Here is a 23,276-nt window from a genome sequence, read left to right on the forward strand (position 1 = left end):
CCCCTTTGCATTGCTGAGGAAAATAAAGGTATCCGATCAATAACGGCGCGCCCATGGCACCGCTAAGGATAAAATAAAGGTGTCTGATCGACAACAGCGTGTCCTTAGCACCGTTGAGGAGAAAATAAGGTACCTGCTCGACAACGGGTCAAAAATTAGGGTTTATACACCCATTTATGTCGAAAATTTGGGGCTTTTGTCTCAAATAAATTTGTCTCATTAAATTTACATTAGAAATAAGTAAGTAACCATGTTAGGAACACAACCATGCATCCTTTTTGAATTTTTGTCAAGTATTAAGGATTTGGGGCGAAATGTGACGGTCTCTTTACTATACCGTAAAACCCTTCGAAAATGGCTCTATACTAGCCCATTTTTAATGAAACTTGATGTTCTGGAACCCTTGAGTAATGAATAAACTTGCTATCATGCCGGATTTTCAATTTGTGACAGCTCCTCCGTGACACTTTTGTATGGCATAATTTCTATTGTAGTGAAATGCTGCCGAATTTCTGACTCAAACTCGCAACTAGGCTTGAATTTAGGCTTGTCTTAACTCAACCTACCACATGAGTGGTCAGGCCTTGGAAAACCTGGCCTACGATGGCTAGAAATGCCGTCTTTAAACGCTTAAAAGTGCTTGAAAATATGCTTAATATTGCTTTATTTGCTTTGATTTGCAGAGGATATTCTCTCTACCTCGGGGAGAGACCTCATGGACACTGACTTTGAGCTTTCTACTGTCCAGGAGATGGAGGAGGATATAGAGGAGGAGGCCCCACAGAGGGCTAATGTAGGACGAGGCGCCCATCAGCTCGCAAGAGCGCTTGAGTGGGCCGAGAAATAGGATGGGCGACATCTCATTTTGGCGGCAGAGAGCCATATGTCGTACAGGACGGTGAGGAGTATGGTAAGCCTTCAAATCATCATTCCTTTATTCACTTATTTACTTCTTACATATTCCTTGTTTGTTTATTTGCGCTTGTCTATGCTTAAGAAAACTTTCCTTTTGAATTGACGTAGACGGCTGGGAACATGAGGTCCTTTTCTGGTTACACGACGATGTTGGATGCCTTCGGGAAGCTGTCGAAGGAGGAGAAGGCTATCATTGAGCAGGGAGCTTTCGGTGCCTTGGTGCGAGGCTGGAGGGAGATCAAGGAGAGGAAGATTCGGGCTTATCTCAGCTTGATTCGAGCCTTTCTTGATCGGTTTTGGGACACGACCTCAACTTTCCATATGCCTTTTGGAGAGATCGGGGTCACCTTGGAGGACTACAGCATGATCTCGCGTCTGCCGTCTGGAGAGGAGCCGGTGGTGTGGTCGGTGACGGCCATGAGAGTAGACTCGACCGAGGCGAGGAGTATGATCGGCTGGAACCTGGCTACGAGTGCGGCCCAGGTACCTGGTTTGGTGCCGAGTACCTAAGTCAGAGACTACTTCGGCGGCAGGGTCCCGGCGAGTGTGAGGATGGATGGACACATGGTGCCTCCACCACCTTGTACTGCTGAGCAGAGGGCTCGTCTATGGCTGTTATGGTTCTTGTCTTCGATTTACCTCGGAGACAAGAGGGAGAGGCTATCGACGAAGCTTTTTCCATTTCTTGCTGACTTGAGTAGCCTAGGTCGTTGGGACTGGGTTACTCCTAGATTTGCGGTCCTCACACGCTACATGAGGGCCATGGTTCGTCCGGAGCTGATGGAGAAGGGAACTTCTCCTGCCACTATCGGTCCTGGACTTCTCTTGGAGGTATGAACCTTTCTTGCAAATATGAAAGATCATATTATTGTTTTTTTTAAAGTATGAAAGATCATTTTTATAGAAAATGATTTGTAATCATTATCATTTTACCTGCAGGCGTGGTTGTACTATTACTTCCCTGGCTTTGTGCCCACTAGGGCGGCGGACGTACCAAGAGCGTACCCCGTCGTGAGGGACTGCGTAGTGTGTCGTTGGAAGAGTCAGCGGTCTTCTTACGACGTTTGTCGGAGGGGCGTGTACGCCCTGAGCTTAGACAACGTAAGTGTCCCTGATCTTCATTTTATCTTTTCTTCACTTAGAGACGATCATAGGAATGACCCCTCGTTTTCTTGCTTTAGTGGGTGCCCCGGCCTTGGGAGAGCGACTCTGGGGCTCCAAATTTCGTGACTGAGGTTCTCCGTCCTCAGAGTTCGAGTCGGTTGCTGTTGACGATGCCCATGGGGCCTGTGTGGTACTTGGGTGAGCGTTTGGATCGACAGTGTAAACGTGACGCTTTTACGGTTCCCATCGATCCTACACTGACGATGTTTTGGGAGCCTTCAGAGGCTGAGAGGACAGCGGACCCGGCTGGCGCGGGTAGTGACGATCTCCTTCTCCCTGGAGAGGAGTACGCCGAGTTCGTTTATCAGAGGCTGGCGTACTGGCCGGTTGTGGTAAGCATGTTTATCGTCTACTTGTCTTTGATAAGACTTATAAATGTTGAATGATCATCAAAATAATTAATCACTTGAGATTTGCAGGAGATCGAGGTGGCGGGCGTCGAGACCCCAGCTATTCCAGAGACACTGGAGTACACTGACTCGGCGGGCTTGACGGTGATCTCGAAGATCCGGGACTTCAGCGAGGCGGTGACTGGCACTGGCTTGGACGAGTGGAAGCACCTTGTGAGGAGGGTAAGCCCCCAGCTTTGGCTGTCTTTAGTATTTTATACTTAATTACATAGGAATGCATTTGTTTGAACCTTCTCTCTATTTGAATGCAGGTGGCACCGTCCAGGCACATGGTGCTGTGGAGGATGGCCATTGGGCTGCAAGCTACAACCATTGAGGCCCTTGCAGGTGACTCGGGACGATAGGTATGAACCTTTTGTACCCGTTTTTATTTTTATTTCCTTCCAAACTTGTGAAGCGAAGTAAAGTAAAGTATCACATCACTTCATTTTCTTCTGTGTAGAGGGAGCGTGGCTTGGAGCGTGAGCTGGCGCAGTCGTAGGAGGAGACAACCCGCTTGCTGAGAGAGCTCGAGGCTAGAGATGCTGAGATCGCTGCCCTTGAGACGACAACAGCTGAGCTAAGAGGATGTCAGTGCTAGTTTGCTGTACATCTATACATTTTTTATGTCATTTTGGGCAGGAACCCGTACTTTGTTGTATATTTTTTTGCATTTGTATATATAATGGCCTGTGTGCCTTTGCTGCTGGGTGTTTGCTGTATCTGTAGGTTAGCTTTGAAAACAAAAACAGGTTTGGCATGTGACAGTTTGCGCCGTCATGCTGCCGAAATTCACGCAGAAAAAAAACGTAACAAAACATATAGGCAAAAGGAACTAACGTAGAAAAATTACATATGGCCTAAATTAGCGTAAATTAGCGTTAAAAAGAAAAAAAAGTGCCCGAAAATGGAAAAAATCAAAAATGACGAAAATGGGCAAAATGACGCGACCGGACGGTAGGGAGGGCTACCCCCTAAAAAAGGAATTTAAAAGAAATGTCTAAGTGTGTCATAAACATTTTTTGAAAAGAGGGAGTGAAATGATTCCCCGAAAAAAAGAAAATAAATAAGAACGAGTAAGTGTGCGTATTTGGCGAAAATGTCAATTTTGCCTCGAAAAGTGAACCCGTAAAAAAATAGGGAACATAAAACTTGGTAATTAATCGGAATTACCAAATAAAAATCCCTATAGGAATAGGAAAATTTGAGTAAAACGGATTTGGGAAAGATCCACGGTCGTCAAACGAGGAAAAGCACCTGGGGAAGGGGCGCAGCAGGAGATGCGATCCTTCGAAGAGGCGCAGCTGCTGCTGCGTCTTCTCTCTAGCTTGTCTGTTCTCGACTGAAATTAGGAAACGTCGAATAGTATAAATAGAGACCTCGGGTGAGCTTCTATTCTCACAATTCTCTATTCCTTGATTCCGTCTATCAAAATATCACCTCATATATTCTCTCATATTTTCCAACAAAATATGGATGACTTTGAAAACCGCATTAAGGAGTGGATGAATGAATTTAAAAATGTGGAGAAACACGACATGGGTGCTTTCAATTTAGGATCCATCATAAGTTTGAAGCTAGTGAAGGTAATTAACCCCTTTTTGGATGCTTGTCTTGAATATTGGGATCCGAATTTTTATGTATTTGCCTTTCCGAGAGGCGAAATTTGTCCCTTTCCTGAAGAAATTGCTGCGGTTGGAGGATGGGATGCAGAAAGTGTTCCGGCTATACCCCCTAGCTCTCAGGGCTATAAAAACAAATTCAGGGACTTGCTTGGAATGACCAAGGCTGAGGTAGACCGTCTCGTGACCTCAAAAGGTGTCCGTATGTTCGAATTTGTTGATCGATTCATAAACAGGGAGGAGCCTACTATTTCTTATGTGGCAAGGCGCCGATCTTATGGATTTTGCCTTCCTCATTGCTATGTCCTACGAGGGCATGTGAACTTAGAGATGAGGGCTGACCCTCAATTTCTAGACATAGTGAAGCAAATGGAACTGCGCATGAGCCCCGCATGCTTAGTTCTAGGAGAGACCCTTCTAGGATAGCACAATAGGAAGGCGAACCGAGAAAATCCTTATCTTGGGAGTCCTATTATCTTGCAGGTAAGAACCCGTTTCCTTGTCTTATTCGGCCTTCTTTTTTTTTGGTTTTTTTTGGTTTTTTTGTTTTCTGATACTGACTCCCGTTCCCTTTTCTTTGAAGATCTGGCTGATGGAGAGACCGCAGTTGATCGAGCCCCCAGTTGACGTGACATGATATCGCTCCCGATCGATTGCGATGAGAACGAGTGTAAAACCCCGTAATTTAATAATAATTGATGAGAATAATTTATGTAATTTAAATAATTAATTAATGTCAGGTTGTTCAGAAGGGCCCCTGCTGCAGTGAGGAGCTCTGTGCTGAGCTAGGTACTCCTGTTACTAATGATGGAATCAGGGATGCTCTCTTCCATATTCCTAGCCATAAAGCACCAGGCCCTGATGGATTCACTAGTGCCTTCTACAAGGATGCCTGGCAAGTGATTGGAGAGGAGGTGTGCACTGTTGTGAAGGATTTCTTTCTCAATGGTAGGCTTTTAAAACAAGTGAATCATACCTTAGTCTCACTTGTTCCCAAAGTGGACTTGCCTCAAACTGTTGGACAGTTTAGGCCAATCTCATGTTGCAATGTCATTTATAAAGTGATATCTAAACTCTTATGTACAAGATTGGCTAGGGTTCTGCCTCACATTATTAGCCCTACTCAAGGAGGTTTTATTAAAGGGAGAAACATTATTGAGAACATTCTTGTTTGTCAGGACATCATTAGACTATACAAGAGAACTGCTGTTTCCCCACGATGCCTCATCAAAGTTGATTTGAAAAAGGCTTATGACTCAGTGAGCTGGAAATTCCTCAGTCAAATGCTTGATGCTTTTACTCTTTCCAGTTCACTTCAAGAAGCATATTATGGAATGTGTGTCTAGTGCCTCCTATTCTCTTGTCCTTAATGGTAATAGCTTTGGTTTTTTTCATGGGAAGAAGGGGCTTAGACAGGGAGATCCCCTCTCCCCTTTATTGTTCAGCATAGCTATGGAATACCTCACCAGGATTCTTAACTTTACAACTGAATTTTTGCCTTTCAAACATCACTCCCTCTGTAGGAAGCTTAAGTTATCACATCTGATTTTGATGACGAACTTTTATTGTTCTCAAAAGGAGACTATCCTTTTGTCATGCTTCTGTTAAGGTCCTTTGCCACTTTTTCTAGAGCTTCTGGTTTGGAGATGAATAATGCAAAATCTAACATTTATTTTAATGGGGTGCATAACTCTATCAAACAGCAACTCATAGACTGTTCAGGGTTTGTTGAGGGTCAGATTCCTTTCAGATATCTTGGAGTCCCTATAGCTGCTAGTAAATTGGGGAAAAAGAAGTGTAAGATCCTGGTGGAGAAGATTGTTGACAGAATCAGAATGCTTGGTGCAAGGAAGATCTCCTATACTGGTAGACTCATCCTTGTTAAGTCTGTTCTTACTTCTCTTTTTTCTTATTGGGCAAATATTTTTCTAATTCCTAAGGGTGTGTTGAAACAAATTGATAATATTTGTCGTAATTACTTGTGGGATGTCACTAGCAATTATATGAGTGTGCCTCTTGTTGGATGGGATCACATTTGTACCCCTAAGAGTGAAGGTGGTCTTGGCATCAGGAATAGTTATCACTGGAATATAGCCACTATTGGGAAGTTAGTGTGGTGGATTTATAGCAAGCCGGATAGTTTATGGGTGAAGTGGGTGCATCAAATTTATATAAAAAGCTCTTCCTGGTCTGACCATATTCCTAAACGCCATATGATTGGCAACTGGAAGGCTATATGTAAGACCAGGGATTCGTTTCTGAATGGTTACTCACAGGGTGTATGGCTTGCTGATATGAGGGGATATTCTGTAGAGTCTGGTTATGATTGGATCAGACTTAAGGAAACAAAAGTGGGATGGGCTAAGCTAATCTGGAATCATGTTGCTCTTCCTAAGCATTCCTTTGTGAATTGGCTGATAATGAGGAATGCTCCGAATACAAAAGAGAAACTGCACAGGTTAGGCATCAGTTCTGATGATTTATGCTGCATATGCCAAGCTGGTTCTGAGACTGTGACACATCTGTTCCAACAGTGTCAATATTACAGAGAGATCTTACTACTGGTTTGCAACTGGCTGAAGATCACTGAACCGCAGGGGAATTGTATCATTTGGACTGGTAGAAGGAAATGGACACAGGTTCAGCAGGATGTTTGCGTATCTGTGTTCATGGCTGCTACTTATGTTGTATGGCATCAGCGTAATTCAGCGCGTTTCGAAGGAGTTATTTTGAGACCTACTGCTTTATTCGTTCAGTGTAAAAATCTGATGAAAATCAGACTACTTAATCAGCTTAGTAGGGTCAAAGTGTCTAAGGATAGAGATTGGATTACTAGTCTTGTAAGCTAAATTATGATGTATCTTGTTTACTTGGTTTGAGCTTAATGAGAATTACTTACCTTTCACCAAAAAATAATAATTGCAAATAAAACATTAATTAAATAATAAAATAAGTATCCTAGTCGGGAATTGGGCTTAGCTAGTAATTGAGCTTTGGGCCGTGTGCCATAGTTATGTGGACCGAAATTTATTAATCTAGTATAAGTGTGTCGGGAATTGTTTCGGGATTTAATAATAATAATAATAAGTAAAGGTAATAATAATTATATCAATAATTATCCTAATAATAATAGTGTTCTCGCAATAATAAAATTAGTAAGGATAGTATGTGGAAATCCTACTTATGGTAAGGCTAATATAATATGTAATAATAATAATAATAATAATAATAATAATAATAATAATAATAATAATAATAATAATAATAATAATAATAATAATAATAATAATAGGTAATTCCTATAATAATTAGAATAAAGTAATTGTAATAGTTTCCAAATTTGCCTCATATGCTCCCTAAACTTAGACTATAAATACATGATAAATCTGAAATGTAATTCATAAGAATAGAAGAAGTAGATTTTGGAGACGGAAGAAGCAATTAGCGATAAAATGTAAGACCGTCTTATAAAATAATGTATTAATTTTATAATTATTATAAATCGTAAACTAGGCCACCGTATGACGAACTAAGACTGTCACCATTACCATGGAGGACCAGGGTGTAACCGGACCCACCATTGACCACCGCTGACGGGCGGGAAGGGGGGTTGTTATTAGGGTTTTCAAAGGATGGTTGTGGGTTGTTGATTACACGTTGAGCACGGCTTTTCAACCCCTAGTCTGACTCGTCTGACTTTGGCTTGGAGGGGTAGGGTCGTGGTGTTCAGTCGGTTCCAGTGGTGGTGTTAGGGTGGTCGAAGGTGGTGGTTTGTGTGGGTGTTTGAAGTTGTGGGTGTCGTGAGTTGCTGCAAGGGCATGTCATTGGGGGCCGTGTCATGGAGGCATTACTAGTGTGACACCCCGCGATAAAGATATTTTTAAAAATTTTTACTACTAGTTAAAGATTAACACACGGGTGCCAAAAATGAAAAGAAACAAATACAACAATAGACAAATTTAGGTTATTACAACCCAAGTCTAGAAAAACGGGGGAAAGATATCCCACGAATAAATATATAAGGGGTTTCTAAACTAGCAACTAAGGCCCAAGGGTTTAGTTCTCGCTAGCCCACACGTCTTCCCCACGTAAGCATCTTCACCACCTGTCATTCATGTAAACATGAACGCCACAGTCAGTGGGGAGTAACTCAAGGTTCTCCCAGCCACAATATGTCAAAAAACAGATAAACAAGAACATATTAGAACATCGTGAATATAACTATTTGACGCAAGCACACAACATGAGACTAACATTCAAAACATGCGTAGTCAATCTTAGATAAGGCATATGATACATCCAACTTGAAAACCAAACAACATACAACACATGAAATGGGACTACTAACATCACATAATAAGCAAAGCATCCGGCTCAGAGGCTACCTTTAAAGCATGTCCGAGACACAAGTCCTTAAGTACCTTGGCTCAGCGGTTACCTTTAAAACATGTCCAAGGCACGACCTCTAAAGTATCTGGCTCAACGGTTACCTTAAAACATGTCCAAATACTACAAACAAGTGCCCTACTCAGAGGTTTCCTTTAAAACATGTCCGAAGCACAACACATAAAGTATATGGCTCAGCGGTTACCTTTAAAACATGTGCGAGACACAACAAACAAGTATCTGGCTCAGCGGTTACCTTTAAAACATAGCCAAATACAACAAACAAGTGCAACAATCAAGCACAACAAACAAGCACATAGAACGGAATTATTAATGTCACATTCATACTTATGGCTTGCATCTCACCATATGTACGGATGGGAACTTCAATCCCGACGACCTTATCGCGACTAGAGGGCCTATGGCTCGCCCCTAGTATCCGATAGGACCGTGACTCAGGGTCGGGATGATAAATGTCACATTCATACTTATGACCTGCATCGCCATAAGTACGGATGGGAACATCACTCCCGACGGATCATATCGCAACTAGAAGGCCTCTGGCTCACCCCTAGTATCCTCTAGGACCAAGACTCAGGGGCCGGGATGATTAATGTCACATTCATACTTATGGTTTGCATCACCATGAGTACGGATTGGAACATCACTCCCGACGTTCATACCGCAACTAGAGGGCCTCAGGCTCACCCCTAGTATTCCGGTAGAACCAAAACACTCACAACGGAACAATACTAGACATTATCTTGAGTACGACTCACTACAAGTTACTACTTATAATAAATATCTTATACTTGTATTATATTAATAAATATTCCATTTCATACTTTAACATGCCGGTTAAATAAAATAAATCAAATATAACAACTGGTAATGGATAATTTACGTTATGTGAAAATTTACGGAATAAAACGGAAACAAGCACAAGTGACTCATTCATAAGCCCAATAAAAAAGTTATGAGATTTCCCAACAAATAAAACATATTGAGTCCAACATATTACACATGTAAAATCCAAACATTAAGTTATGTGAAGCCCAAAAGTTTAGTCATGTTTAGCTCACTTATACACTAAGTAAGTTACCAACAAAAATAAGGAACAGGGAAAAAAGATGGGTAAGCAACACAATTGGCCCAACAATTAAAACATGACAAGCCCAAATACATAAATTAAATGAATGAATATGTAAATGAACGATATTTGACGAATTACGTTATATAAAACACGAGAAAAAACGTAAACAAACCAAAGTCCGAACCACCCAATACTCGCCATTGTATTAGACGAGCATGACTCATATAAGTCAACCCATTTGTTTCCATCATGAATCATATTAAGTTTAAATACACAATGTTTAAAGTTAAAGGAGAAATTAGAACGGCCCCTGCACACGCGTGGAAAAGCCGGCAAAAACAATAGCATATAAACCCATATGAGACCGTTTAAGACGGATTTTTAAGCATGAACAAGACGGAATTCATCCATATAAATTACCCAATTCATACATGTATATATACATGAGACGGAAGCAAGTAAATTGGTTCAAATCAACCACAAGATTCTCACTCAAAACAGTCCACAAAGTTGACTGGGAACAGTCCTAGCACACGCCTAAAATATATACTTTGAAGTCGGTTTTAAGACGAGTTTTCGAGCACGAAAAAGATGTCATTCCTCTCATACAAACAACCCAAAACAATAAGTAATTATTAGAGCCTTCCTCTCAACGAGGACGAATCAATTGCAGTGGCAGAGAACAGCTGGAAACTAACAACATTCAATGACTCGGTTTCGATTCACTCTTTAGGACGAAACTCAAAACGAGGTCGGGACGGGGATGACCATGCTTGAGGCATGGATAGACAACAACAAAACTCCTGCATAAACCACTCAGAAAAACCAAGCAAGATGACATGAAATTATTCGAAGGGACAACAGCGACGATCCATACCAAAAGTTCTTAACCGGCTATAACATGAACCAAGCCATGAAAGCAACCAAGTGACCATGTAAACTAACCACAAGAATTATAAGAATCGCTTTCACAAGTGAGGAAACACAGAAAAGACTCAAACTTTGCGATGAATAAGGAAAGCCGAGTAAGAAAGGGCGAAAATATCGACTCATTGTCGAGTAACCTATCACCGTTACCTCATTGCTCTTTAAAACAGCATGCTCCCGGTCCACAGCTACTCTGAGTTATCCCAAATCACCTCCAAACGCAGGAATGAAGGAAAAAGGCAGGAAATTCGAGCCCCATGTAAGACGAATGAACAGAAACAGAGGGCAAGATGGCGTCTTTCTTACATGTAAAGAAGGAGAATGAGGAGGGGAAGCTAATGGTAAAAAAATCGTCGAGTTTGGTCGAGAAACGAAGGCGGGATCAAAGTTTTAAAGGGACGGAAATGGGTGTTTGAGTATGGTGGTGCCGTTGCTGTTTGTTTTGTTGTGTTGCAGGTAGTACGAAAAAAGGAGGAGGAAGGGAGTATGAATGGGGGAAAGCAGGGGTGGGGTTCTTTTTGCGGGTAAGACAAAAAAAACAAATAATAATGGTAGTACATAATAATAATATATAATATATAATAATAATAATAATAATATATAAAAAGAGATATTTAAAGGTGGGTGTAAGAGGTAGGTGAGCGTGTTGCCGATTTTCGATTGGTCCGTATTTAAATAGGATTCCCCAATGAAATGTGACGGTCTAATGTTAGACGGAATTTAAGACGGAAATTATTATTACTATCACTATTATTACTGCACGACTAAAAGTACGTATACATTTATTCTTACATAAATTATGCCTCAAGAATGTAATTTAATAACACGTATTTTTATATAAATGAGCTTTAAAATATTACTTTTATAAAAATCTTGTTTGAAATAAAATTATTTAAATTGAATAATTCAAAAATATAAAATTACGCAATCAAACGGTTTAATAAATTTTAAATGTCAAAATGGGAAATTCGTGGGTGTTACAACTGGGGTTCAATGTGGGGTGGTGAAGCAGGTGATGGTGGCTCGTGGTTGCTGCGTGGTTCTCGTGGTATGGCGGGTTGTTTACATCGGTTTGGGCGAGTTGGTGTTGGTGTTTGTTGTTGCTGTTGAGTCGTGGGTGGCAGCTAGGGCGAGGTATGGTGGCCGTGGATAGGTTTCTGGTTGTGCTGGGTACGGTGGAGGACTATTGTGGCCTATAGTGGTGGTGGTAGTGGTCGTAAGTAGTAGTTTAACCGTTGAGTTTGTCTAAGTAGGGTTTTCGGTAGTGGTGGCGTTTGTTGTTGTGGTTGCTAGGTGTGAAAGGGAGCCGGTTGGGTGTTGCTAGTGGTTGATTGGGGGTGGCTAGCTAGGTAAGTAATGGGGCGGCTGTGGTGGTGTCTCACGGTGGTAGTCGGGTTAGTAGGCTGCCGAGAGGTGTTTGTAGGTGTGTGTGGGTGTAGGGTAGACGTGTAGTGGGTTATGACTTAATTTTTATGTGATTATATTGTATAGTGGGTGTTGGGTTTAGTTATTTGAGTCGGGTTTTTATGTTGGGTTCGACTCGGGTTTGTAATTGAATCGGGTTTTAATATCGTAACCCTTTAATAATAATAATTAATTAATTAATTTGATGAATTAATATAATTTATAAATTAGTAATTAATAATGGAAGGTAATAATTTATCATTATCCTTTCAAAAAAAATAATTAATAATTAAAGTATAATATTTATGATAGGTGACGATTTATGAAGAAATTATAATCAGGTTCGGATTGCTTTAATTATTTGGATCGCTTGAGCTGCTTATTTGGAATCGCTTGCCAGGTAGGGATAAATCCTACTCAACTCTTATTCGATAATGTTTGGTATAATGGATGGTTTATGTTAATGTGGAATTGATCATATGTCTATTGTGTTGGTTGATATTATCGTAATTGTTGGAAGGGAGAATTATATTGCATTATGTTGGTCGATATTATCTTATTTGTTCGAAGGGAGAATTATATTGCATTGTGTTGGTCGATGTACGTTGTTGAGGGAGTTTGTACTCTGGGGTGATGGTAATATGTAAGTTGTGAGGGAGGGGTACTATTACATAATGGTGGTACGTTGTTATGGGAGGGGTACAAAATTAATGTGAGCACGTTGTTAAGGGAGGTGTGCTAAGACATGGAAATGAGCGCGTTGTCAGGGAGTTGTTCTATGTGAATGAAAATTGGATTGCCTATCGTATGCACTTGTTGTTAGTATTTATTCCTACTCAACCTCGTGGTTGACTGTGTATTCATGAACACATGTGATGAACCATAACAGGGAGCAGATTTGACAGGTACTAAAGATTAGCTGACTTGGGACATATAGGATGCGTGAGGAATTGGCCAGTCTACCTAGAAGTCTAGACCACATAGATTATTTACTCACTTATTTATTTCCGCTGCGAGTTGTATCTTATTTTGTAATAAGTTTTAGTTGATTAATTTGTAATAAACATGGAATCGCTAAAGTTTTAATTAAAGTACTTTTGTTTGTTGTACTTTGTTATTCACTACCTCGAGAAACCGAGATGGTAACAGTCCTATTTATTTGGGAATGTCTTGCTAAAGGCTCCTGAATAAATAGGGGGTGTTACAACGAGGCTATATATGGTGGACTTCACTCGAGTATGCGATTATTGGGAAAATAAACTGAAGAGTGAAGGTGGGCTCTTAATCAGGTGGATAGTGCCATGGTGGCATCTTAGGTCAGTGACTGGAGTATCATCCTTGGATCCGACACGGTCAATTTGCGTTCCCGGTTTGGAATTCATGGTCCATACCTTTCCAGAGAGATTGACGAGGCAAGTGGGCCTAAAACAGAAAATCCCAAAGCTAGACACTGTCCCTCAAACTGCCTTGGCGCATACTTTGGAGTCTTGTCGAAAGTGGGTTATTCGCTGGGCCCAAAGGAATTTGTGGTTCATACCCGTGTCGGTTGGTTCATTATGGGTATCTAACTCGTATCTGCAGTGGAGGAAAGCTGGCTCTCCCGAGGAGCGTGAAAAGCTAAGCAAGCACGAGCCCGTAGACTACAAGATCCGCGAGGTGGCGAAGGAGAACCAAAAGTACTTAACTAAGGAGGAAGAAGAGGCCGGATATCGGGTCGCTCGCCTGTCGAAGAAACCAAAGAATGATCCTGCCGTGAAGATGGTGGTGGATTGAAATGGGAAAGCTAGACCACGAGAACAACCGTTAGTGATTAGGTCGGAGATAACGCAAGAGTGCCCCGCTCGTGGGCGAGACAAGAATTTTGACAAAGGTGACAAAGGCAAGGGGAAAATGGAAGAGTAGCCTTAGTCATTTTTAAATAGTATTATTTATTATTATAAATGGCGGGGTTTTTAGAATCCTAGCCTAGCATTTAATTTTCAGCATTTTAAAATTATATGTATTTGGCGTATTACTATTATAATGAATAAAAGATTTAGTAGTTAAGAAACTGTCATAAATTTCTTTATTTATTCTTGTCGAATTTCAAATGCAACATGCAAATGTCCTTCTATTTACATCTTGAAAAGACGGGTTTTATCCGGCAAAGGATTGCCTACGTATTAATTAGAAAAAATGAAATCAAACCCTGTACGTAGTTCGAAAAATTGTAAAAGAATAAATGTTCGAAGCAAGAGCTTGTAATGAACTTAGAAAATAAGCGTGTGCTTTACTTTCTCCTAAAGAAATGCAATTCAATTTATTTGATGATATGAGGATGTCAAAATGTCAAGACGCAAGAGCGAAATGTCATAAGCTTTTTAGCGGGCTAGGGCCGGTTTTATTTCGTGTCGCACGAGGGTCACGCGAGGCATATTGTGTCCTATTTCTAAGGGTAGTACCATTCCAATTGTTCTAGGTTAGTCGGATTAGAAAAATTATTCCCGTCTAGGTCTGTGATCTTAACCGTACCCCCTGAAAGTATGGACTTGACCAAAAACGGGCCTGCCCAATTAGGTTTAAATTTTCCCCGTGGATCGACAGGTAAGAGATCTCTGTCTGACTTGAGTACTAAATCCCCTTCCTTGATATTTATGGGCTTGACCCATTTGTTTAAGGCTCGTTTGATACGTGCGTGGTATGTCTGCACATTATGTAATGCGCGTAGCCTTCGTTCGTCCAAGAGGACGAGTTCATTATACCTATCTCTATTCCATTCAGCCTCTGGAATTTGGCTTTCGAGTAAAATGCGTAGAGATGAGATCTCTAGCTCTACTGGTTGCACAACTTCCATGCCGTAAGTCAAATAGAAAGGATTAGCCCCAGTGGGCGTCCTGACTAACGTGCGATATCCCCACAACGCAAAGGGTATTTTGCAAGGCCAATCGCGATAATTGTCGATCATTTTCTTGAGGATTGTGACGACATTTTTGTTAGCTGCGTCTACTGCGCCATTAGTTTGAGGTCTATATGGCAAGGAATGGTGATGCTTGATTTTATATTTGGCCAACAATTGTGCAGCTTCAGCCTGGAAATGTGATGCATTGTCACTGATAATCTCATATGGGCAACCATATCGACAGATGAAATTAGTTTGTATGAACTGTGCCACATGTTTAGGTGTAAGGCTAGCGTAAGATGCTGCCTCGACCTATTTATTAAAATAGTCGATAGCTACTAAGATGAAACAATGGCCTCCTTTCCCAGCTGGAGTGATTTTACCGATGATGTCTATTCCCCAAGCAGAAAATGGCCAAGGATATGTCATGGTATATAGCATCGAGGGAGGAACATGTTGCACATTTCCGAAGATCTGGCATTTATGACAATGCCTAACGTATTTGACGCAATCTGACTCCATTGTCGTCCAGTAATACCCTAGACGCGTAATATTCTTTGCCATCATAGGTCCACTCATGTGAGGACCACATTCTCCATCGTGAACTTCCTCCATTACTTTCTGTGCCTATGAACGATCAAGGCTACACAAGAGGACACCAAGTGGTGTTCTTTTGTACAACTCTCCCTGCATGAGTAGGTATTGCGAGGCAAGTAGGCGTATGGCGTGTTTTCCTCTCTTATGCATATCTGGTAGGTATGTATCATTGAGCTTGAATTTTAGAATGGCCTGGAACCAAGGTTCCTATGGGTTTTCCTCTTCATATGTAAGGAAGTGTACAGGCTAGCTCTGATCACCGTTCAATGCACATGGGCATTTCAAACATGTTGTGCGGCATATTAATCAAGGATGCGAGTGTTGCAAGAGCGTCCACAAATTGATTTTCTTCGCGAGGCAGGTGTAAATAAGTAACCTGATCAAAGAATTGAGCAACCTGATCTATCCTAGCCTGATAGGGTGCTATACTTTCACTTCGGATTTTCTAGGATCCAGTGATTTGGTTGATGATTAAAGATAAGTCCCCGTGAACTCGAAGATGCTTGATTCCCAAACTCACTGCTGCTTGTAGACCAATGAGGCAAGCTTCATACTCTGCTGCATTATTTGTCACCTCGAAGTCGAGTTTGACAGAAAGTGGTGTATGCTCGCCTTCAAGACAAATGAGCAGCACTCCTATTCCAAATTCTCTCAAATTAGATGCCCCATCAAAGTAAAGATCCCAAGAATCCGTATTAGTTTTTAGAATATCCTCATCTGGAAATGACCACATATCTATTTCTTGCGTATCGTTGATTGGATTATCTGCAAAGAATTCAGTTACAGCACGTCCCTTTATGGCTTTCAAAGGTACGTATTTGAGATTCAACAATGAGAGCATTAAGGTCCATCTTGACAAGCGTCCATTGACAACGGGTTTCTCGAAGAGGTGTTTGACATGATCCATTTTAGAATACACTTTTACCGAGTAACTAAGCATATAATGGCATAGCTTCTTTGTTGCCCACACAAGAGCGAGGCATGTCTTCTCGAGAGGTATGTACTTACTCTCGTAATCTAAGAACTTCTTACTAAGGTAGTAGATAGCTCTTTCTTGTTTTCCAACGGTCTGTGCGATCATAGCCCCCATGGCTGTTTTGGTGACTGTCAGACATAAACCAAGAGGTTGAGCTTGTTGGGGAGGCATTAGCACTGGTGGTTTGGCCAATATCTCCTTTATCCTGTCAAATGCCTTCTGACAGTCATCGTCCCATATGGTATGGTCTGTTTTCGTGAGCTTTTGGAAGATAGGTTCGCAGATCATAGTGAGTTTTGATATGAATCGACTTATGTATTGCACCTTGCCCAGGAATGCTCTAACCTCCTTCTCTGTTTGGGGTTGTGGCATCTCGATTAAGGGCTTGATCTTGGATGGATCAATTTCTATCCTCTTCTGGCTGACAACGTATCCCAAAAGCATGCCTGACGTTACTCCGAATGCACATTTCTGAGGATTTAGTCTCATGTTGTATTTGCGCAATCTGAGGAAGAACTTGCGAAGTTTGGCTATGTGCCCTTCCCTATCCTTAGATTTGACGATCATATCATCCACATACACCTCAACTTCTTTATGCATCATGTCATGTAACAAAGTAGTCGCAGTGCGTTGGTACGTAGCCCCAACATTGATTAGCCCGAATGGCATAACACTATAACAATATGTGCCCCACTGTGTGACGAAGGTTGTCTTGTTCATATCTTCCACGACCATTTTGATTTGGTTATATGCTGTATACCCGTCCAAGAAGGATAAAAACGCGTGATCTGCTGTATTATCTACCAATATATCGATGTGTGGTATAGGGAAGTCGTGATTGAGACTCGCTTTGTTAAAGTCTCTGAAATCAACACAAACCCGGATTCGCCCATCCTTTTTGGGTACGGGGACTATATTAGCCACCCAGTCTGAATACTCGGAAACTTTGATGAATCCGGCCATGAATTTCTTATCGACTTCTTCTTTAATCTTAAGAGCCCACTCCGTCCTCATCCGACGAAGTTTCTGTTTTACGGGTTTGAAACCTGGCTTGATTGGAATGCTATGTTCTGCAATATCCATGTCGATCCCTGCCATGTCTTTGTAGGACCAAGCGAAGACGTCCTTGAATTCGTGTAGGATGTTGATGAAGTTGGCCCTTTAAGTTGGGTCTAGGGTCGTCCCTATCCTAAGTTTTTGGGGTTCTAATTCCATCCCTACGTTGATAGGTTCGGTGTTTTCTATAACTGGTGCCCCTTGCCCCTCTTCTGGTATTTCTGTAATTATATAGGGAGGTAATTCGATTGAATCTGGGTCAGGATCATCGTCATTATCATCGTGAATAGAATTGCATTTAGAATAACACAAGGAGTAAGAAGAATAAGATTTATTCATATTAAAGTTTGAAAACAGCTGAATCAAAAAAGCCATCTGCGGAGTAGTCAGTGGCTGTAAAGGGACAGTTGCTAGGACATTTCCCAAGCTACTGTTACTAGGCGATACTATGCTAGGCGAGACAAAAAGGGTGGGGAGTGACGACAGAAAGAGATTCTCTAGCGACTTCTCTAGACTTAGGGTCCGACTCCGACTCTGTTTCCGACTCTGACTCGAATTCATCATCTTCGGGTTCTCCTTTGAACATCTCTCCTTCTCCAGTGGTGAGCTTGAAGAGCCTTCCTTGATTATTGGTCCATTTGATCGACTTTCTCCATCCTTTCTGCTGATTTGAGTTGGCATCAGTTATCAATGCTGAAGGGTTGAAATGGTCATCTTGAAGTATCATGGTAATGATCTCAAGCGTAAGACTTTCTGCATTTTTGATCAAAGGATGATCCCTAAGGTAGACATCTTCCACATTATCTACCCAAACTCCATTGATCTCCTTTTTGATTGGAGAGATAAGATGTGAGCAATCCAAGGTGAATTCCCCATCAGTGATCATCATAATTACAAGAGGATTCTGAGTATTGCTAGGCTTACTTGCGGGAGGTATAGGCAGGCGCCCATCTTCAATAATATCTTAAATGACATGTGTTTCAATTTGAATCAATTCTCTGTATCATGCCCTTTGCCTCTATGGTACTCACAGTAGGCATTCTCATCCCAGAACTTAGACTTCCTCTCTGGGTCAGGTGGTTCCCGTAGATTGGCCTTAAATTGTCCACGAACTTTTAAACAAGAGTAGCTTCGTCCGGGCGTTCGACGAGTTGCGTGCTAGTCTTTCTCCACCTATTTAGGAAGTCGGTGAATCCTTCTTTCTCATTTTGGGTAAGAACCTCTAGAGTGCGCATATTGACTTGAATTTCAGCATTATCTGCATACTGTTTGGTGAACTCAATTGCAGCATCATCCCAAGTAGCAATTTTCTTGTGATCCAAGGAGTAAACTATTGGTTAGGTATAGTATCAAGAGATGAAGCAAAGATCCTTAGGAACGTCTCTTGCTTAATGCCTTTGATAGACGTATAATCTTTGAATGCAGGAATATGGTTCAAAGGGTTTTCATGCCCCTTAAACTTCAGTATGTTTGTCATGTTGAAGTTAGTTGGTAGTTGAGTGTTTACTGCCTCATATTTGTGACTGTTTTCCCTATAGATGTCATCTCCCTTGAGGTACATTAGTTGCTCCTCCAAATATTGGAGTTGCTTTTCAGCTTTAGTAGGACATGGTGGAAGATGACTTCTGGTTGTCCAACAAAGGGTGGAATATTATCGTGTACGAGCATGTTAGGAATGGGATCTTCTGTAGAAGGAAGTCTAGCTTCTACAGCAACAATACGGCCTTAGATGGCGTTGAGGCGAGCATAAGCTTGGTCTTGGCTTGCTTGGAGACGAAGGAGTGCAGCTAGGATTTGATCATTACCATTTACGGGTTGTTGGGGTTCACCATTAACGCTTGCTTGACTAGTTCCCACCATTTTGGACTGAGGATAAGAGATCGACGACGAATCAAAACACGATCAACCATTTTCGCACACTTACTCAAAAAAAAAGACTCGACTCGTAAAGTGCGTGTGTGCCACTGTGTCAAGTGTGGTTTGAAAATGACAAATTTTAAAATATTTGTCCTAGACAACTGTAGTGTAGTTGTAGGAGTGCTGACTCGAAGTGGGTTTTTGAAATATGTTTGAGGCCCGAATTTTGACTCGACATTTGGACAGAGTTTCGGCATATTCTGCGCTATTTTAGGCCATTTTTCGAAAATATTTACATTTTGGAATGGATTTTATTTTACAAAAATTCGTCATGGTTTTGTTTACAAATGGGTGAGCACGTATATGACACAAACATACATATGGGTATTATAACGGTATGTTGAGTGCATTTAAAGGGTTTTGGCTTAAAAAGGTGGGTTGACATACCAAACAATCAAACCCTGGTCTATGGAGAGGTCCGTGCCAAACTTGAGCAAGGTCGGTTCCTAGTCCATTTCCTCGAGTAGTGAATGCTCTTGATACAAACATGAGTATGTACTGAAGTATGGTTGACGTCAATCGCTATCCATCTTTAGGCCCAGATAAGAATTTGGACTGTCTAGAAGGGACGATTGGCCGAATGGGTTGGGTTAAGCCTAGGAAGGACAAATGAAATGACCTAAGAAGGTCGAGTAATGAAAATCGACAACTATCTCATATAAATATTCCCTAACCTTGTTCAAGTTTCACCCTGGGTAACATGTAATTGTATCATCCCCAGCGGAGTCGCCAAACTGTGGACATGGGCCACCCGCGCCGCGCGCACCCGAACGTTGGTTTCGAGGCGGCCGTATTCTCTCACGGAACCTTGGTTTGACAAAGAACGTTATGGGCCGTTACCGATTGGTGAGGAATTGAAACCGGTGAAAGGTTGAATAAGCCTGCATATGTGGAGTCGCCACCAATTTATTGTGGAAAAATTGGACACCGTTCGAATACCTCGTGCCATGTCAAGACACAAAGTAATGACATGAACACTAAGAACTCGTTACCCTTAGAATTCTATGTCTAGAATGACTCTCGAAGATGCCAATACACATGGATGTCAAGAGATAACTGGAGTAAGGGGTGAGGCTACGTATTAGGAAGCTCTTTTATTCGAACACCTAATCCCGCCCGCCTCGATAGCGGCCTCTACTAATGATTAGGGAAATTGATTATATTTGATATGTCCTCGATGTAATGCATTCAATGCAACAAACATAGATTAATGCTAGCATGTGAGATTAGACTAAGTCGGTGAACACGTGATTTAACAAACAATTCGGGGTCGAAGTAGATGTTAGATTAATTACATGTGAAAGCCAAGTAAATAAATCATACATAATAAATCATACATAATAAATTAAAATAAATAAAATTACAATAATCAAAATTACAATGATTACAAGGATTATTTGATCTACGTCAAAAGCACGATCAAAACGGGATTTCGAAGAAGAAAATAAAAGAAAGAATAAAACTAGAAATCAAAGTATGAAAATAAGTCCGATTAGAGGTGACAATACGAGTAGTAGTCGATTTAAACTGTAATTAGAAGCTACATTAAAGCGAGAAAGAGTTCAGGAACAGAGACCAACCCAGAACAGGCGCAACATCTGCTGCGTCCTCGGGAAGAAGCGCAACACTTCTTGCGTCTGTTCTAGAGCTGGGCTCTGGCTGTGAAGTCGGAACCGCAACAATGTTATCGTTCATTGGTATATTTAAGGTTGATTATTGATACTAGACTCAAGTGGAAGTGATTTAACTGGTTACATGCATACTAATATCGTCATAAGTCAGAGTAAAGACTAATAAACTATTACGGCGATTTACATAATCACACGATGTCGAATTTATAAAGGTCAAAACTTTAAACATGAAAACGGAATTAAACTTGATGAACTAAAATCAAATAAAGAAAACTATGTACAAAAGACGAACTTTAAAGACTCGATATGGGAAAATTGAACCTTTAAAATCCGGTTTTGAATAAGCTGACGAAAACCCGCAAATATTTAATTATAAAGGACTTAGGTCGAATTAAGCGTTATAGTTAAAAAAGGATTATTAAAACATGATTTATATACTGACATGACAAAGAAAACAAAGAAAAACGAAAGAAAATAGAAAATTTCAGATGGTCGAGGAAGAAGAAGAAAAGCAGAAGCAGCGGCAGCCTGTGGAAGAGGCGCAGCAAGTGCTGCGATCATTCGAAGAGGCGCAGCTGCTGCTGCGTTTCTTCTCGACGTCAGACCTCCGTTGTTTTATAAAAACGATTTTAAAAGACGGTTTTCGAGATGGTTTTCGAACGTGCTCTTGATATTAACCTTACATTAGATAATACAAAATAAAAGTACAATAAATAAATATGATTTACACCCTCAGATCTACATGTTTGACGAAACGAGATTGACTAAAGTTATTGTTTTAGTGATTGCTCGACTCGAATATGCGTGGAAAGTTCCGTTGTTAAAAGATTTAGATTAATTGATTAGGTTGATTGAATTGGAGTTGGTCAAATTGGCCGGTCTATGCAACGTGACTGGGACTCAGAATCATCAAGTATGTCTCACCATACTACCTAAGTCTTTCTAACATCACAATCTGTCAAAACCAGGGTTATGGGTCAACCACAAACAATCTCCTCAAAAGTCAAATTTTCCAACCAAGGTTAAGATTCCATAAGACAAAAATGAAGGTGTCCAAGAGGGGTCTTATAAGAATAAAAGGTACAAAGGCAATTTCCAAGGTATGAGAGAAGAGTTGCGGAAGGTAAAGCAGTACAAAGGTGAAGGGATAAGACAATGTACTCTAAGAGAGGAAGGAATCTTCGGGAAGGTAGAAACATTGTTCAGGAGAAAGAGATCCATATACAAGGTGTTATGGAAGGAGAAACAAGAAACGAAGGATAGGTCGGGCGGGTACCAAACTGGTTTCCAAGTTAAAGCATAAGAGAGTTTAGAAGACGAATAGCATCAAGAAGTAAAAGAAAAAGGCAAGATATAGAAGAACGAAGAATATCTTCGAGGAAGTAGAAGCATTCTTCAAAAGGTTTAATAATTCTTCAATTACTAGCAATATGCATCAAGTCTTGATCGCCACATAGGTAAGCTCACGGTTATTGATCTAAGGGCACAAAAACAAGTTAATGACAATTAACAAACATGTTAGAACCTAACAAAGAGCAAACACACTACATACTACCACCTTAGGTCCTTAAGTCTACCCATCTCTCATTCATTGTTCAAGGTCATGTTCAAATTTAAGTTTGGGGTACACGTGTGTGCGTCGGGAGCAACATAGGCTTTGATACAAACTGTGAACCCTCGTAATAAAGCGGAAAATATAACAAATAAATTTAATTGAAAATTATAAGATTTTTAAAACTCACTAAAACTCAACGGAAAGAAAGTATGCGGAAACAAAGGTAAGGTTATACAAACGTGATAGTCAAAGGTGAGGGAAAATATATCCCTCGAATGATAAAACGATGAAAGGTGAGTCTAAGCAATCCTAATAAAGCGACTACTAATCCAAGGTGCTCGCTAGATCACACGTCTAAACCCCACAATTGCATTTTCACACACCTGTCATTCATGTAAACATGAAAGCCACAGTCAGTGGGGGAGTAACTCAAGGTTCTCCTAGCCACAAAATGTCAAAAAGAACATAACAAAGAACTCAATTAAGTAAATCATGTAAGATATTTACAAAAGACATGAACATCAAGTTTATATTTGAACATGGAAATTAAATGAGATGGAACGAGATAGATCAACATTAGCATAATAGAGACTCAACTAGTCATGTGAAATGATTGAATAATATGAAAGACAAGAATACGGTCATTTAAACAAAGGCACGCATTTCAAGGAAATATGACTTAGATATGAGATTTAGAATCTGAATCATATGAAGTAGATAAATAAAGGATCAATCAATACAAAATATATGAATGGAAACCATAGCC

At 40.8% G+C, this 23,276-nt stretch overlaps 1 protein-coding gene across 1 annotated transcript; it reads left to right on the forward strand.

Moving 5' to 3' along the window:
* The first annotated feature begins 3,940 nt into the window (after positions 1–3,940).
* Positions 3,941–6,939, forward strand: LOC141631843 (uncharacterized). The gene is made up of 3 exons (XM_074444465.1): positions 3,941–4,054; positions 4,831–5,426; positions 5,721–6,939. The coding sequence occupies exons 1-3, from the start codon at positions 3,941–3,943 to the stop codon at positions 6,937–6,939; spliced, it is 1,929 nt and encodes a 642-aa protein (XP_074300566.1).
* The last annotated feature ends 16,337 nt before the right edge of the window (positions 6,940–23,276 follow it).

The sequence above is a fragment of the Silene latifolia genome, chromosome Y (genome assembly GCF_048544455.1).
Source record: "Silene latifolia isolate original U9 population chromosome Y, ASM4854445v1, whole genome shotgun sequence".
NCBI classification, from domain to species: Eukaryota; Viridiplantae; Streptophyta; class Magnoliopsida; order Caryophyllales; family Caryophyllaceae; genus Silene; species Silene latifolia.

Coding starts and splice junctions, on each gene's coding strand:
- LOC141631843 (XM_074444465.1), top strand. CDS start 3,941: ATGGATGACTTTGAAAACCGCATTAAGGAGTGGATGAATGAATTTAAA. Junction 4,055..4,830: donor TAAGTTTGAAGCTAGTGAAG/GTAATTAACCCC, acceptor AATTAATGTCAG/GTTGTTCAGAAGGGCCCCTG. Junction 5,427..5,720: donor CAAGAAGCATATTATGGAAT/GTGTGTCTAGTG, acceptor CACTTTTTCTAG/AGCTTCTGGTTTGGAGATGA.